This window comes from Sylvia atricapilla, chromosome 10, assembly GCF_009819655.1.
Source record: "Sylvia atricapilla isolate bSylAtr1 chromosome 10, bSylAtr1.pri, whole genome shotgun sequence".
NCBI lineage: Eukaryota > Metazoa > Chordata > Aves > Passeriformes > Sylviidae > Sylvia > Sylvia atricapilla.
The window spans coordinates 4,022,345-4,036,872 of record NC_089149.1 but is presented as its reverse complement, the minus strand read 5'-3'; the positions used below and the strand labels follow the sequence as shown (position 1 = coordinate 4,036,872).

The 14,528-nt window shown below is 40.7% G+C and overlaps 1 protein-coding gene across 1 annotated transcript; it reads left to right on the top strand.

Annotated features, from left to right (window-relative positions):
* Positions 1-2,924: 2,924 nt before the first annotated feature.
* On the top strand, positions 2,925-14,165 carry LRRC31 (leucine rich repeat containing 31). The gene is made up of 10 exons (XM_066326436.1): positions 2,925-3,223; positions 3,561-3,824; positions 4,658-4,807; positions 5,191-5,358; positions 7,793-7,960; positions 8,789-8,956; positions 9,708-9,875; positions 10,937-11,104; positions 12,241-12,408; positions 13,567-14,165. Exons 1-10 carry the CDS (start codon positions 3,211-3,213, stop codon positions 13,884-13,886), a joined length of 1,755 nt encoding a protein of 584 aa, XP_066182533.1. The 5' UTR covers positions 2,925-3,210; the 3' UTR covers positions 13,887-14,165.
* The last annotated feature ends 363 nt before the right edge of the window (positions 14,166-14,528 follow it).

Below are 14,528 nucleotides of genomic sequence, written 5' to 3'. Positions count from 1 at the left end.
AGCTGTGGGCAAGGCTGAATTCCCCTGCCTCAGTTATGAGGGGTCAAAGTCAGAGGATAAAAGAAAGAGCAGCAGAGAGAGGGTGGAGAGAGCTGTGGAGAGCATGCTTTGGTGCATGTAGCTATAAAAGATGAGGGCAGCAAAGCTGGTGCTGGACCAGGCCACTCTTCCCTTACCCTCCCTTGGCAGCAGCTCCTGGCACGTGTATTCTCAGTCAGCACAGCCCAAGAGTGCAACACCTGCAACTGCCAGAGTCAGCCATGGGGCAATGAACATTTTTCCAGCCCCACTAATTTCTTTTTCCATGCAACTGCCCCCAGCAAATCGAGCCAAGCAAGAGAACCCTGCAGAGGCAAAGCTGGGGAAGGGAACTGCCACAGAGGCAAACAAGGATCACAGTGTTATTAAATGCTGCAGGACTCAGATTATCAGAAATCTCTAACAGATCAATATCCCAAATCCTTATATTCTATGTAAATATTGGGCTGAGTGCCTCCCTGATGTCACTGTGATTGTATGACAGCAAGTATGGGTTTAGTCCAGTGTGTTTAGACTGTATTATTTTAACCAGATGCTTGGGGGTTTGTTTTCCTTTAGTGGATAATAAGGGCCATGCAAAACAGAGTTGCTGATTTGCCTTGGTTTCATTGAAAGAGACACTACTAAAGGGAGAGGAAATCCCCAAAATGATACTCAGTGATTAAGCACATAGAATATAGGATTTCAGTGTTTGCAAATCCTTTTTTTCAAATGAACTTGTGGCACTAATCCTCTAATGGCATTATTTCTTTGGAATATATGCCGGATTAAGGAGTCACAATGAGGCAAAGCACAAAAATCCACATTAATCTCTCCCTGATGGATGCTGTGTGGGATGCAACTTAAACTATTTTGTTCCAAAATTGGTTCTGTTCCTAACCTTGCCCCAGGTCTAGACAGAGGGAAGAGTAGATATAAACAAGTGTGACACTGAGCACTCGGCAGATGGTCACAGGCCATTTAACTGCATAGAGAGGAGAAGGCATCTATTATATTTAAACTCCAAAAGCTAAACCTGCCCTGTGCTGTCCATGACGTGCTGCAGGAAGGGGACACAGGGCTCTGCCAGGCAGGAGCAGGACACCTGTTCAAAGTGAGGAAATGGACAGAGCAGCTCACAGGGCACAGTTGGGTCTGGCTGTCGTGATTTATCACATGTTCACAGCACAGCCTGGGCCTATTGCAAACTGCTGCTCATGTTTACAGCCTAGTGCAGCCACCTCACTCTCCTTATCCTGCTTTTTTGGGTGGATAATCTGTTGTTACCTCTTCCCTCATAGCTGATGTAAAAAAAGGTAAAGATTTGCATTTTAGGAAGAGGAGATCGGGTCACTGTGTTTCCCTTCTCATGGATTACAGGGATGCTGTCATAGTGCCCTGGGGTATTGTCACTGTCATTCAACAGCCTCAAGTGGTGAATGAACTGAATTGGCAGCACATCACCCGAAATACTGATGTCAGAGCATGTGAGTTAGCCCAGCCTAACCACTGTAACTGGTGTTAAACATGCTTAAGGATTTCTCCAGTTTCACATTATCAAAGATTATCAGATATTCCCATTCCAGGTTCTCATTGAACTGCAGTGGGTACTGAGAAGTCTTGGGCCAGGAGAGTCTGGGACACGGTCACAAACACGGGCTGCTTCATTCCCAGTCACGCTGTTGTTCAGCATGAGCAAAGAACTGTCAAATTCAATTATTTACCAACAGAAATGCTGGGATTTTCCATTGTCTGCATAGCTGAGATGCCTGGACACGTGAATTAGCACGAATTCTTGATGTGGATACAGGTCTGTAGCTGATTTCAAAAACAGAGACAGGACAGCCACTCCTGATGTCAGAAAACCCTAAAGCCTTGGAGATCCTTTCTGTTTGGGAATAGAAGTGTGCCCTCCATTCCTACAGAGAAAGATGGTTGATCACAGTGGTTTTGTGCATTGCTAGCTGCTGTAATATTTTTCAGGATGGTATATCTCCTGGGAAAGAGGATTTTCCTGTTGTTCACTTTTAAATTTTTCTTCCCCTCACCTTACCCTGTTGACTCCTTGCAGCACCCTGTGCCTCATTCCATCCCGTCTGAATCCTTTGTCTAGTTTCACACTGAGTCAAGCCTGTCCTCAGGCTGGTGCCTGCTCAGCTGCTTGCAAAGGAATGCTTGGTTTTGTTTGCCAGCTTTATCATTCCCCACCAAAATCACTCCAGTTTGCATATGTCTGTAGTGTATACAGATCTGTGGATGGTCCCTTGTATTTAAGGAAGTAGAAATTATATTGCACCAATATAAAGGTGAGCAGGAAATGATAAGGGAAATGGAGAGTTTGGCGCATGAGGGAAGAAGAGTTTGGCTGGTTTAGCTTGCAAAAGGGAAGACCTCATAGACTGAGAAAGATTATTAAGGCTGAAGAGATTCAGCATAAGTGGCCACGAGTGGTTAAGACAGAAATTGTGGTGTTCACCGTTGAAGAAATCAGACTTTAGGACAGACAAAGAAAAAGTATACTGGAGTTTGAGATATATCTGAGGTGTGTCCAATGATTGCACTGTAATGTTGTATCATGGTGTTGCCCACAAGATGATTGTGACTTCTCCTTTTGTGTCTCCTGTTGCCCTAAAATGATCAAGAGGGTCCGTCCTCCCTTTTTCTTACTGAGCAGTGCAACATCCAGCTGACAGCAGGGCTCTGCTCAGCCTCCGGCACTATTGCTGAGCAGTATGGACAAAAGGGGTGGGAAAACAAGGAGCTTTTTCTTCAGGTACTCCTGTAATCTGATCTCTGCGATGACTCAGCCTCTTCTAACAACAGCTGTCTCATGTCTCACAATCCATGCAGTGGTTTGTGAGCGGTTGCTGCCACTTCCTGATTTCTTCCTTGAGAACGATCTAAGCTGGGACATGATCGGAGCATTTAAATGGACTTCTCAGCCCCAGGAACTGCAGATTTTGGGATAGAGTACAGAGGAATAGAGGCATCAAGAAAGAGCCCACAAACCACTAGTACAGAGCTGCTGCTATCAAACTGATGAAGACACAAACTTGTGAGAGAAAACAGTATGGAAAGTTCCTATTAAGGAAAGGAGTGAGGTTTTGTTTGCATGTCATGGCTCACCTATCTCACAAACCCTGAAAGTGCTGTAAAAACTGAAAACTGTGAAAGGAATACTCAGGTGTACCCATGGAAAAGACAGGTATGTTCTTTGTTTAAAATAATGCCTTTCTACAGCAGGAAACCACAGCCAGGGAAAGCAGGATTGTAACTGTGCATGTACATTGAGGTACAGTGGTTTGTATAATTTTTGTATTTCTAAGGAATACAGTTGTGACCACACATTAATGCCAAATTTTAAACAGTGCTCAGCTTTTTGTGATTTTAAGTGCTTTGCTCTTGAACACTTGTGTCATGGCTATGATATATGGTTGGATGGAGCCAATGGTGGCAAATTCTCAGTGCATCTGCCACTATGAAAAAAGGTAAGCAAGAGTAAACGTTACTAAATCTAATTCTGTCTGCTGATCCCCTGAAAGATGACCAGAACTGCCAGGATAGACATGAAGAGGACAACCCAAAGCGTTCCCCATTTGACTTTGTTATAAAACAGTTCCAAGGAAAGAAGTGTGCTCCTGAAGAAAGGAAAGAGCAGCCCTCAGCCATCAAACAATTCTTCAAAGGCTTTGACTTCGGGAAATCTGAAGGCAAGGACAGAAGGGAAACTGAAGAAACAGAAACAAACAATACTGGAGCTGATGATCAGAGTGAAAAGCAAGATCTCTCTGTAGAAGGTAATGCTGGTACAATAATCAAACACATATGTATGTGTATATATTTTAATTTCATAGAAAATCAGCTGTTTTCTTGCTAGCCAAAATCCTGTATTTGCTGCCTAGAGTTTATCTTCTAGCCAGGATTTACTTCTGATTGGAACATTATCAAGGATGTTGATAGGTGCTAAGCAAGGGTAAAGCTTTTGGGTGACTTCTCTCTTGGTCTACAATGTGAGAGTCAGAGCTGAAGTCAGCTCATGAGTTCCAGAGCCTTTTTGGTTTCAGAGCCAAGCTTTGAGCAGTAGCTTGGCTTGTTGTATTTAAGATGGGTCTCTGTCCTGCTAAAGCAATCTGAAGACAACAGGAGCAGATGTTTCCTATCTCATGGCACTGGGAGGGGAAGGGAACGGGAATCCCTTATGGATGTTATTTTGCACACACAAGAGTACTCTTTACAACCACTTCAGAGAAAATGGAACTATTTTTCAAAAAGAGATGGAAGGTGAAGCTTAGAACCCCATCCTTTGTCCTAAGGGGTCTGAGTCAGTTTGAGGAAATGATAAGAGGGCAGCTACTGAGAGTGCATTGCTATTTTCTCTAATTTTTTACTTTGCAAAGCCCAGAAAAGCAGGAACTACCTTACACAGGTGTTGTATGAAAATGCAGCAGTAGCTTTGTACTGATTTGATCTATAGTAATCCTATCAGTCAGGTTGTTGGTCCACACTGATGAAAAATAGAGCAAGCTTTATTGACAGGTTTAATTCATTTCCTAAAGTCTTCCTCTGGCAGCCTCAGACAGGTTTTACACCTTGTGTTTATCAGCAGAGGTAACCAGGGCCTTATTTCTTTGTTGCTCAGATGGACTTTCACATCTCAGTTCTGAAGCAGAGTCACCATCTGGTGAGCAGAGATTTAACCAGTTCATGGAGAAACTGGGAAAGAAACCCAACAGCAAGAATCTGGATCTAAATAATTGTGCACTAAGTGCAGCAGATATAACAGAGCTGGGTAAATGCACATTTTATTCAACTAATTGATGTATTGCTTTAATTTTTAATTGCCTGTTCTATTATTCCCTCTCCTCTTTTCTCTTCCCTTTCTTTTATACAGGACATATTAACATTTCATCTAATGGTTCCAGGCCCCTGAGGAATATTAATTAATAAATTATATTAATTATGTAATATATATAAACATAGAACTTATCCAGGTCTGTGAAGCAGATGAATGTCCTTACACTCAACATACACATAAGAACAGTGAGGTACAAATGGTTATGGCTTTAAAATTCTGTATTGGTTGCAGAAAACATCTCAATATTAAGATGTATTGATATCCAGGGTGTGTAGAAACATGCAAACAGAAAAGCTTTTTCTTTTCTTTCCTTACAGCTTCTCTACTGCCGTTTCTCCCAGAGCTGGAAGAGATCAGCCTGTCCTGGAATGGTTGTGTTGGAGGGACTTTGAAAGCTCTCACTGCCCACCTTCATCATGTGAACCACTTAAAAGTCCTCCGACTTAACAACTGCAGGCTGACAGCTGAGGATGTCATCTCCTTAGGTACAGGATTGCATTTACATTTACTTCCAGATAGCTTGAGGCTAATGTAATCCATCTCATCTCTTCCTACATCCTACTCCTTCTGCTTCCACACTGGACAAAGCAAACTCCTGCTGTGAAACAGCAGAAACTTGGGCTTATGGGTGACCTTACACCTTTAGGTAGCTCTGCAGAGTTAATTCCTCAGGGTGTGAAACTTTCACGCTCAGAATGGAATTCAGTCCTATTTGTGGGAAAGAATATTTTAAATTTGGATTACTATTCTTTGCCTAGAAGCAGAGTCAGTCAAAATAGGATCAACTTAGGTCTTGGAGCTGCAGGACAGGTGAGTGGTCATCATGAAAACACCAATGGTCTTTTGGGAGAAGACTTAAAACCAGAAGTGCTGCCTCAGAGCTTTATGACTTGATATTTTATCAAGCCTGGGAGAAGCTTATTACTCTGCTTACTTCTTTCCTGCACCCTGCTTTCTGCAAAGCATGAGATGTAAGGGTTTTTAAGTGGTGTTGCACACTCAGGTTCTGGCACAGAGTCACATCTGGGCCTGGAGTTTACTCTGGAGTGGTTCTATGGTTTGTATTTAAAATAAGGGTAAACACAATCAATTAGGAATTATAAAAGTTACTACTTATTTTGTAAGTTCTAAAATGGGTCTGAGTTTTATAGCTGGGGTTTGTTTATGTCAGTCATAAGCAAGCCTTTTCCAGGAAAGGTTCAGAAGTAAAATGACATATATGGTGGTCGATCAAAAGTGAGTCATACAATCTCTTGGGTAGGAAAAGTATCTCTACAAAAGCTGGTGAAAATATATGCTCTGTTTCTGATGACTGTGAAATCTGTATTTAATTTTCTAATATTTTTTCAAATTTATTTCATTATTTTTCAAACCCTTCTCATAGATTTGGGTTTTGGTTGTTTTTTTGTGTCTGAGTTTTATTGGTTATTTTTCCAATTGATTTATTCTGGCAGGTTCTTCAGTGCTGTTTCCTTCCCAGTTCAGTTTAGCTTCTTCTGGGACACACACAAAATTGATCACAGAACTTGAATTTCCAGTCAAAATGTGATGCCCTTGACACGTGGAATAGCAACAGTCAGTTTGCATTCGTTTTGCCTGTGATTTTGAAAACAACGTGTGTATTTAGGCCAAGCCTGGCTGTGTGACCTTGTCCATATCTCTCTGCAGAAATGTAGCCTCTTGTGGACTCAGCACATCCTGCTCAGAATCAATGTCTGAAATATAACCATAACATCAACCTATTCTATGTGGCTGCTCAGAGCTTGACTGTGAGAGGGGATAGGAAACCATTCCTGGAATTATATTCCTTTATTTATCTTCTGGGAGGAAGATGTGTCTGGAAATCTATAGTCCTCCTGTCAAACAGAAACAGGCTATGCTGCACTTCTCAACTGTAGAGCATTACTTAGTATTCAACACTGAGGCAATCATTTAAAATAAATGCAAAAATAAAATTTAAGATGTATCCTTTCCTCTCAAACCCGGATATTCACTTATGGAAATAATTATTTTTCTATTATAAATCTTTTGTGAAAAATTATTCATGAAAACCACACAGACATGAAAGGATGTTACTATTAAAATACAATTCTCAATTACTAGACTTTAGATCAAAAAATTATGTATGGCACTTTGAAACTGCATTTGCATGTGATCTGATTAATTGATCTTTTTTGAGAATGAATTTATGCAAATATGCTCTGCCTCCCTCCTCTACAAAGGAAGTTGGGAAGCTGGATTTTACAGTGGGATATTAGTATTTCAAGTAAGCACTAACACAGTTCACACTGGCAGGTGTGTTAAGCCCTGAAAAGGCTGATTTTTTTCTGAATATAGTAAAAGTCAGTTCTGTCTGCCTTGAAATCATGGGAAAGTTGGTTTGAATCAAAACAATGCTCATCTTGGTTTCTTATGAAGTGAGTCAGAAATTCCTGCCAGAAATGAAACTTTCATGTTTTAGAAATAGCTGTGAGAGGAATTCTTTCATTCTCTCCAAAATGACCTGTGGACACAGTACAGAGGATGTTGGAAATTTCCCAAATAAAACAGAGCAGAACTCTACAGGACAGTAAATTCAGACTTGTCACTTATATTGATTTCCCTCTAGACTGGACTTTCTGGTCCCAGCAAAGGCAAAACAGCCTGATGAGTGTTTGGTAACCTGAATAAGTTTCAGGTTTGTGTGCACTGTGACAATAACTTGTGATCTATGTTGCCCCTTAGACAATGTGAGATTTTATACAACATTGCTGCAGAAGCAATAATTCATTTATTTAACAATTTTCCTGGCAAGATATTAATCATAAAGTAATTTGAGTATTAAGTAGCTAACTTTCCTCTTTAATATATTCCAAAGCTGTATTTTTGTTTGCACTGAAATTGATACATAGAATTAATCATTCTAGACTTCTGTTGCAGGAGAGGCATTTGAAATTGTTTCTCAGCTTGAAGAACTGGATTTATCATGGAACAGTAACATAGGTGGAAAACTATCACTGCTGACAAAAAAACTTCAGGAAGGATGCAAATTAAAATGTCTGAAAATTACGGACTGTAACCTGACAGCAAAGGATGGAGAATCCCTTGGTATGTGTTCATCGAGCTGGACTGAGACTGGCTTCACAAAAATGGAGCTTATTTGACTTAGAAAATGGCTGTATTGAACTCAATATTAGTGAAAAGTTAATTTATTTCAAGCTCTGCATTATAACAGCATTTATGATGTGGAGGTCTCATGCACTTTCTTCTAAAGATCATGCATTTTGTTCTGGATCCTTTGAGTCCTTCAGCAAAAAATGAAGAATTTTCAACACTAATTGCTTAAAATTAAGCAGCTGAATATGTAATTAGCCATGGGATTGGAAAGAAGGTCTGAGGATTAGGAATTTAGGCTGAGTTGGCAACCACTGACCACCCTTCTCTTCTGTCCTCTCACCATAGCAGCTTAATCCTGTGTGGTCTTTTTATCTCATTGTGTGTTTTAAAAGGTGTTTGCTCAGCAAAGGGAAGCCCCATGGCTCTCATCTCCACTGCAGGAGGAGCCCCATATGTAGCAAACATTCCTATATATTCTCATAAGAAAATTTTCTTTCTCTTTGCATTTTTGTTTTTAATTCCTCGGTATTTTTCTAACACTCCTTATATTTTTTCACTTTTATTTTTTATTTTTTAAATGTTTTTCACAACAGGTTTTCATGATTCCTATCCAATTTTTATTTTACTGTGTTGTTTTGGTAGAACAGGAACTTAGCAAGTCTAAACCACGCTGACAGGCAAACCCTGGTCACGTCTTCCTGTTTACCATGGTGCTGTATTTCTCTAGGGTTCGTCTGTATGTGTTCTACACAATTACTAATTCTAGTTTTCTTTTCTTTTCTTCTTCTTTTTTTTTTTTTTTTTTTTTTTTTTACCCAGCTGAAATTCTAAATGTGATGCCAAACCTCGAAGTATTAGATCTCTCTATCAACAAAAACATTGGCTGCAGCATGAAGGTTATTGCTCAGGATCTGAAAAATGTGCCAGACTTGAAAGAGTTAAACTTGCACATGTGTGGATTAAAGCAAGAGAGCCTCCAGGGCTTAGGTTAGACTTTATGTTCAGAAAACTTTCATTCTGAATAAATTGTACATCTGAAAACCATTTAAGAAAGGCAATGAGGTGGGATTTTGCTGATGGCTTGGCAGTATTAATGGGCAATCATTATTTGCTGTCTGAAGATTGGTAAAAGACTACAGGGCCTTTCAGCAGGAGCTGAATTTATCTGCCCTGAGCTCGAGCTTGTGAAAGTCAGTGGAGAGAGTCACCCTCCACACCATTTATCTGAGACACATCTCAGGGCTGTGGCTCCTGGGACGTGCTTCCTCTTTCCTCAGACAGAACACAGACAAGGACACAGACAGGCCAGATAAACTTTGAAAAGCTAATCCTGCTTTCCAAAGGAAACCCAAATTCTCCATTATCACTTAAAGGGTGTCCAGTGAAGCCACATGAAATGGGCTTGTTATCTGTGTCTCTCCCTAGTGGAGGTGGCAAAACAACTGGCATCAATTAGCACATCCAGCAGTAATTTCTGCAAAAGGCTGAGGATTGACTGGATGTGGGGGATGAGCTGGCCTCACCTTCACCTGCTCTCCCAGAGAAGAATGGAGCTGCATGCACAGGGAGGCTTTGCTGCATTACTGTGTGTCTGCTGTGATTATACACTGAAGATTAGCCCAGGAGCTTTGCCTGCAATACCTTGTGCAAACTTTGACGTTGAAGTAAAGAGATGCCAAAGCCCTGACCTGGGCTGTTGTGGCAGCCAGTGACCAGCTTGTTCCTTTTTCCATTTCAGACACTGCTTTACAGTATCTTGCAGAGCTAAGGAAATTAGACATCTCGTGTAACAGAGAGATTGGTGGTGGCTTTAAAGCCTCAACAGCTCATTTGGCCAGCTTGAAAAATCTGGAAGTCCTTGATCTACACCAGTGCTGTGTCACAGAAGAGGACATGACTGCTTTGTGTAAGGACATGTTGAGGAAACTCATTAAGGATCTTGGTTTTGCCTTCTGAAAATATTCAAAGACATAAGAGGTTCTGCCTGGCGGAAGAGCTGATCTCAGTCCTTTTTTCATTAGGCAGCTCTGAAAATGCACTGTAGGGGAGAGCTTTCTTGATCAATATGGAATGGGTTTTTTTGCTGAACAAGAGGAAATCTCAGAGTGTCTGATCCCACGTGGAACTAAGGACCTGAATCTGCTGTGATTCAGACCCACAATGGGAATGTGGGAACTGCCACCAAACACTGCCTTTTTTTGAGAATCAAAAATTTAGGAAATATCCAGGGACAGTTCCCCCAGTGGTGTAAGTTGGATGGATCCATGGTGGGTATGTGCATGGAAATGTAACTGCCTACAACTCCCTTGGTGAGCTGCACACCAAGTAGAGGGTGATTTTAGGAGATCTTGCATTGCTGCTGCTGTGTGCTTTCTCTAGGTTGAATTGATGTAATTATAAACACTATTTTGAAGAAAAAGACATTCCCCAATCAATTTGTGAGACAGTTTTTTTTTTCTCTCTGTTATAACCTGGTTTTTAACTCTTAACATCAACAAAAAAATCCCATGACTCAAAGCCTATATTGCCCACATCCTATTTTCCATGACAATGAATATAATTTTGAAGACTTGATGATGAAGCTTTAGGAAATATTCAGTATTACTAATATCAATCACAATTTATTTTAAATGTATTTTATAATAGAGAATAATAACATTAAGAGAAAGAAATTTCATTTAGCAATGAGGACATTTGGAAATTCCCTACTTCACCTAGAAAATTCCAGGAAGCCCTGTTCTGACAACCTTCCACATAGTATGGAATACTTTACTTCTGAAACAGTTTTACTGAAAATGACAAGGCTATTTATGGTCTAAAACATTACTCACCATGAACTTGAGTGTAAAAACTTGGCCTTGACTTGTGGATGGATTTATAAAGAAAAGAAATTATGTCAGGCAAATATACAACTACACATTTGTTATGGATCAGTGACTGTCTAATAAATATTTCATGTTTTTGCAGCCCAGGTGATACCTTTACTCTCCAGTCTTCAAGAGCTGAATTTATCCTCGAATAAAAATGTAGGACTCTCATCAGATCCTCTTCTGGGCAGGCTCAGGTTTTTACCAAAGCTGAGATCTGTGAACATCAGCAATTGTGGCTTAGGTGAAGAGTCCCTTTCATCACTAGGTAGGAATGTTTCTTTGAAGTGTGCCCATTCTCTGTGTATCCCTGAAGGACAAAGCATTCCCTTTTCCTTTGGCTGAACTCCAAGGATCATAGTTACATGATACCTCAGGTCTCAAGTGAAAAAGCCTGTGATGAAACCAGGGCTTTGTGGGACCAGGATGTAAGGGAAGAGAATTGTATTCCTTCCTTTACTGTATCTGAGGGGATGAAGTTCTCTTAGTCCTTTGTCTGATAGTGAACTTTTATATACACCTTAATTTTTGGGGAAAAAAAGAAAAACGTGATTTTATGTTATGTTGTAATCACAGTCTGGATGCTACACTTCACTCAGTAGGGTAATATTTTGACTGAGGGTTTTTCACCTCACTGCAGGTGAAAATTTCAGTAGAAACTTTCTGGGGTGTAGGGTTCAGCATGGGCCAATGGAGGAAATGACTGCAGTGGTGGAAAAGATATTGCAAAGCCATGAAGAAAAGTCCAATACAACACAGGATATGTAAATTCAGCCTCTTTTGCCGACTTATTGCAAATCTCTGTGGATTAGTGGCCTTTGATAGGTGTTCCATATGGCACATGAAATCTTAGTACAGAGGGATCTCTCCATTACTGTGTCTTGTGCACTTGTATTTTGTACTGTTTACTCATGACATTAAACCTGGAGTAAGACTTGACTGCCTCCAGCAGAAGCTGGTCAGAGGTCCTTGCAGAAAGAGTATTATGTTTATATCATTACAGTTATGTAAGAGTGGCACCATGGAAATCAGAGCTGTCAAAAGATACAGAGGATCTCACCTTAAATAGTGAGTTCACAGCAAAAAAAAATCGCTGTCTTAAATTGATATAAAATGGTTTAAAAGCAAGCTGTTAAATTAATTTAATTCAGTGCAAGGCCAAGCCAGTAATGTGAATAGAAAGACAAAAAAAAAAAACCCTTTCCATAGAGCCCTGATAGATTCTATAGGGTGAGCCTTCTTATTTTCTTTTGCCTGACTTTTATTGGGACAAAAGAATCCATTCTAAGCACAAGCAATCAGGCTGTTAGGATCCTACTTACGGGTGAATTGCAGGTGAGGTGTCTGTTGAGGCCATGTTGTTTTCTCTTAGTAAGCAGAAGTTGCTGGTCTTAATCTTTTCAGCTGAGGCTGCCCTTCACCTTCCTGAACTGGAGATATTAGACCTTTCTTGGAATAAGTGCGTTGGTGGGAACCTAAAGCTGCTTTTGGGAGCACTAAAGCTTGCAACGGAGATTCAAGTGTTAAGACTGAGCAGCTGTAACCTGGTGGCTGAAGATTTGGCACTTCTAAGTAAGTATAACACGGTATTTACCAGCACTCAAGGAACCAGGGCATTTAGACCACAATTCTGAAGGGGCTTGTTCCATGGGCAGAGCACATTTTTGCATAAATCAAATGAAAACGTGGAAAATATGGGAGTATTTTTCCCACAAAGGACATGCCCAGTGGAAAAGCTGAAAAGGCTAAAGAAGAATCTTTAAGCACTTTTATGTATTAATACAAATGGTTTTTTGAAATTGCATAATTTAGAAAATGTAGGATTTGCATCTGTTTTTTATATTGAATATTTAAAGCTGTCTCTGAGGAGTTTTATTTTGCTTGGATGCTGTTTTACAGCTCAGTACTTTAGAGAAAATGTGTGTGCTGGCAGCCAGGAATACAGGCACTACCAGCTCCCAATCCATTAGGTGGGTTTCTGGAGTCAGACTGCTGGGGGAGAATTAAACCAGAAATGTTTTCACCCACCTCTTAGCAGCTGCCATGAAATACTGGAAAACAGGAATTTTTCCTGTTTACTGATAAAAGAATAAATTCCAGGATTCTTTTAAAAAACTTGCTAATTTTATACTCACCCTTGTGATTCTGTGGCCCTGACTCAGGGGTTTGAGTGTCTGACATTGGCAATATCTTCCGTGTGACAACTGTAAGGCCCTGGAATATGAAATCTGGTGAGGTGAAGCCTGAATACTTTCGACTTTAAAAACCATCTCCCTTGATGGGTGCCTCCTTTGCCAATCATATGTTAAGGATTCCTTTAGGGTATATTTGGCCTTCCCACAGTGAGAGGTGGCTGTTGTAGTCAGTCAGCCTCACCTAGTTTTGCTTTCCTCTTTCCAAGTCTCCTTGTAAAGCCTGTCTGTCTCTTCCAATCACCCACTTGATGTAACCTCCTTCCAGCCCACTCCAAGGTTTTCAGGTTGCCACACACTTTCAACTCAATACTTTGTTCCTTTTGAACTGCCTGTGCCTTAAGTGTTGTAAACTCCTTCAGCTGTTATAAAACTGTCTTTCTGAGATCAGCAGCAAGTGGTTTTATGTTGCTGAGGAGTTAAATCTTGTTCTTTGACTGCTGAAATGAGGTATTAAAATACCATTCTCTTTTCTGAGAAGCTTTTAAAGCAGTTACCAGGATTTATTAGTTGTGTTTGTGTCTGTCATCTCTTGCAGCATCCCTGAGGCAAGATGGCCATTTAGCCAGATTGCAGAAGCTGGATTTGAGTTATAATAACAACATCTCTGATGAAGGCTGGGCTGTTTTCTGCCAAGGGTTAGGAGCATTCAAGGAACTCACGGAGCTGGATCTGAGCCTCCGGCCGTCGTCCTGCCGGGACTGTGGGCCATGGTTCAGGGAGTTGTTGGCAGCACTGACACAGCTGCCAGCCTTGGCAGAGCTGGGCATGCAAAGATGGGCCCTTTCAGACTCCCAGAGGAAGCAAATGGAAAGTTTTAATCAAGACAACAAAAGAAACATTCGTTTTGACTGTTGATGAAGGTTGGAAGTGTCTGGAAGACCTTTTGGGAGCAGCACATGAACCAGGCATTATGTGTCTCTGACTTAGAAGACTGCAGTTTTTAATAATCTCTTGAAATAGTTTCACAATTAGAGAAAACTCTTATTTGACCTTCTGCACCATAGATCATTCCATTTAATAACATTCTTTCAGATTCTCTGGGCCACACTTACACAACTTAATCCTCATATTGTGAATTCTGCCAAGGCTACTGCCCGCAGAGCAGTGCTGGGGTCAGAGGGACACCCTGCAGGTTTTGCCATGGAGAGATGGGCTGGGGTTTGTGTTAATGCAGGTGGGCAGTGTGAATGTGGCCTTGGAAAATACCTCTAATGAAAAAACACTTGAAACCTCTATATTTTAAATTTTAGTTTCTTCTCCCTCCTAACTTTTGCCTCTTTGTGAATTAATTAAATCATAACTGGGAGATTTGGTATCCATCTTAACAGCTCAGCATTATAGATTAGTCCAGGAAGAAGAATACAGAAGGAGGTGGTTTGCCTCTGCTCTGGCCCTTGATGCCATCTCATAGTGTAGATGAGTCCTGTGTAGAGAATCAGCATAAAATCAAGGTAAGAAACACTTAACTGGTGTCTTTGCAAGTCCTCAGGGACAACA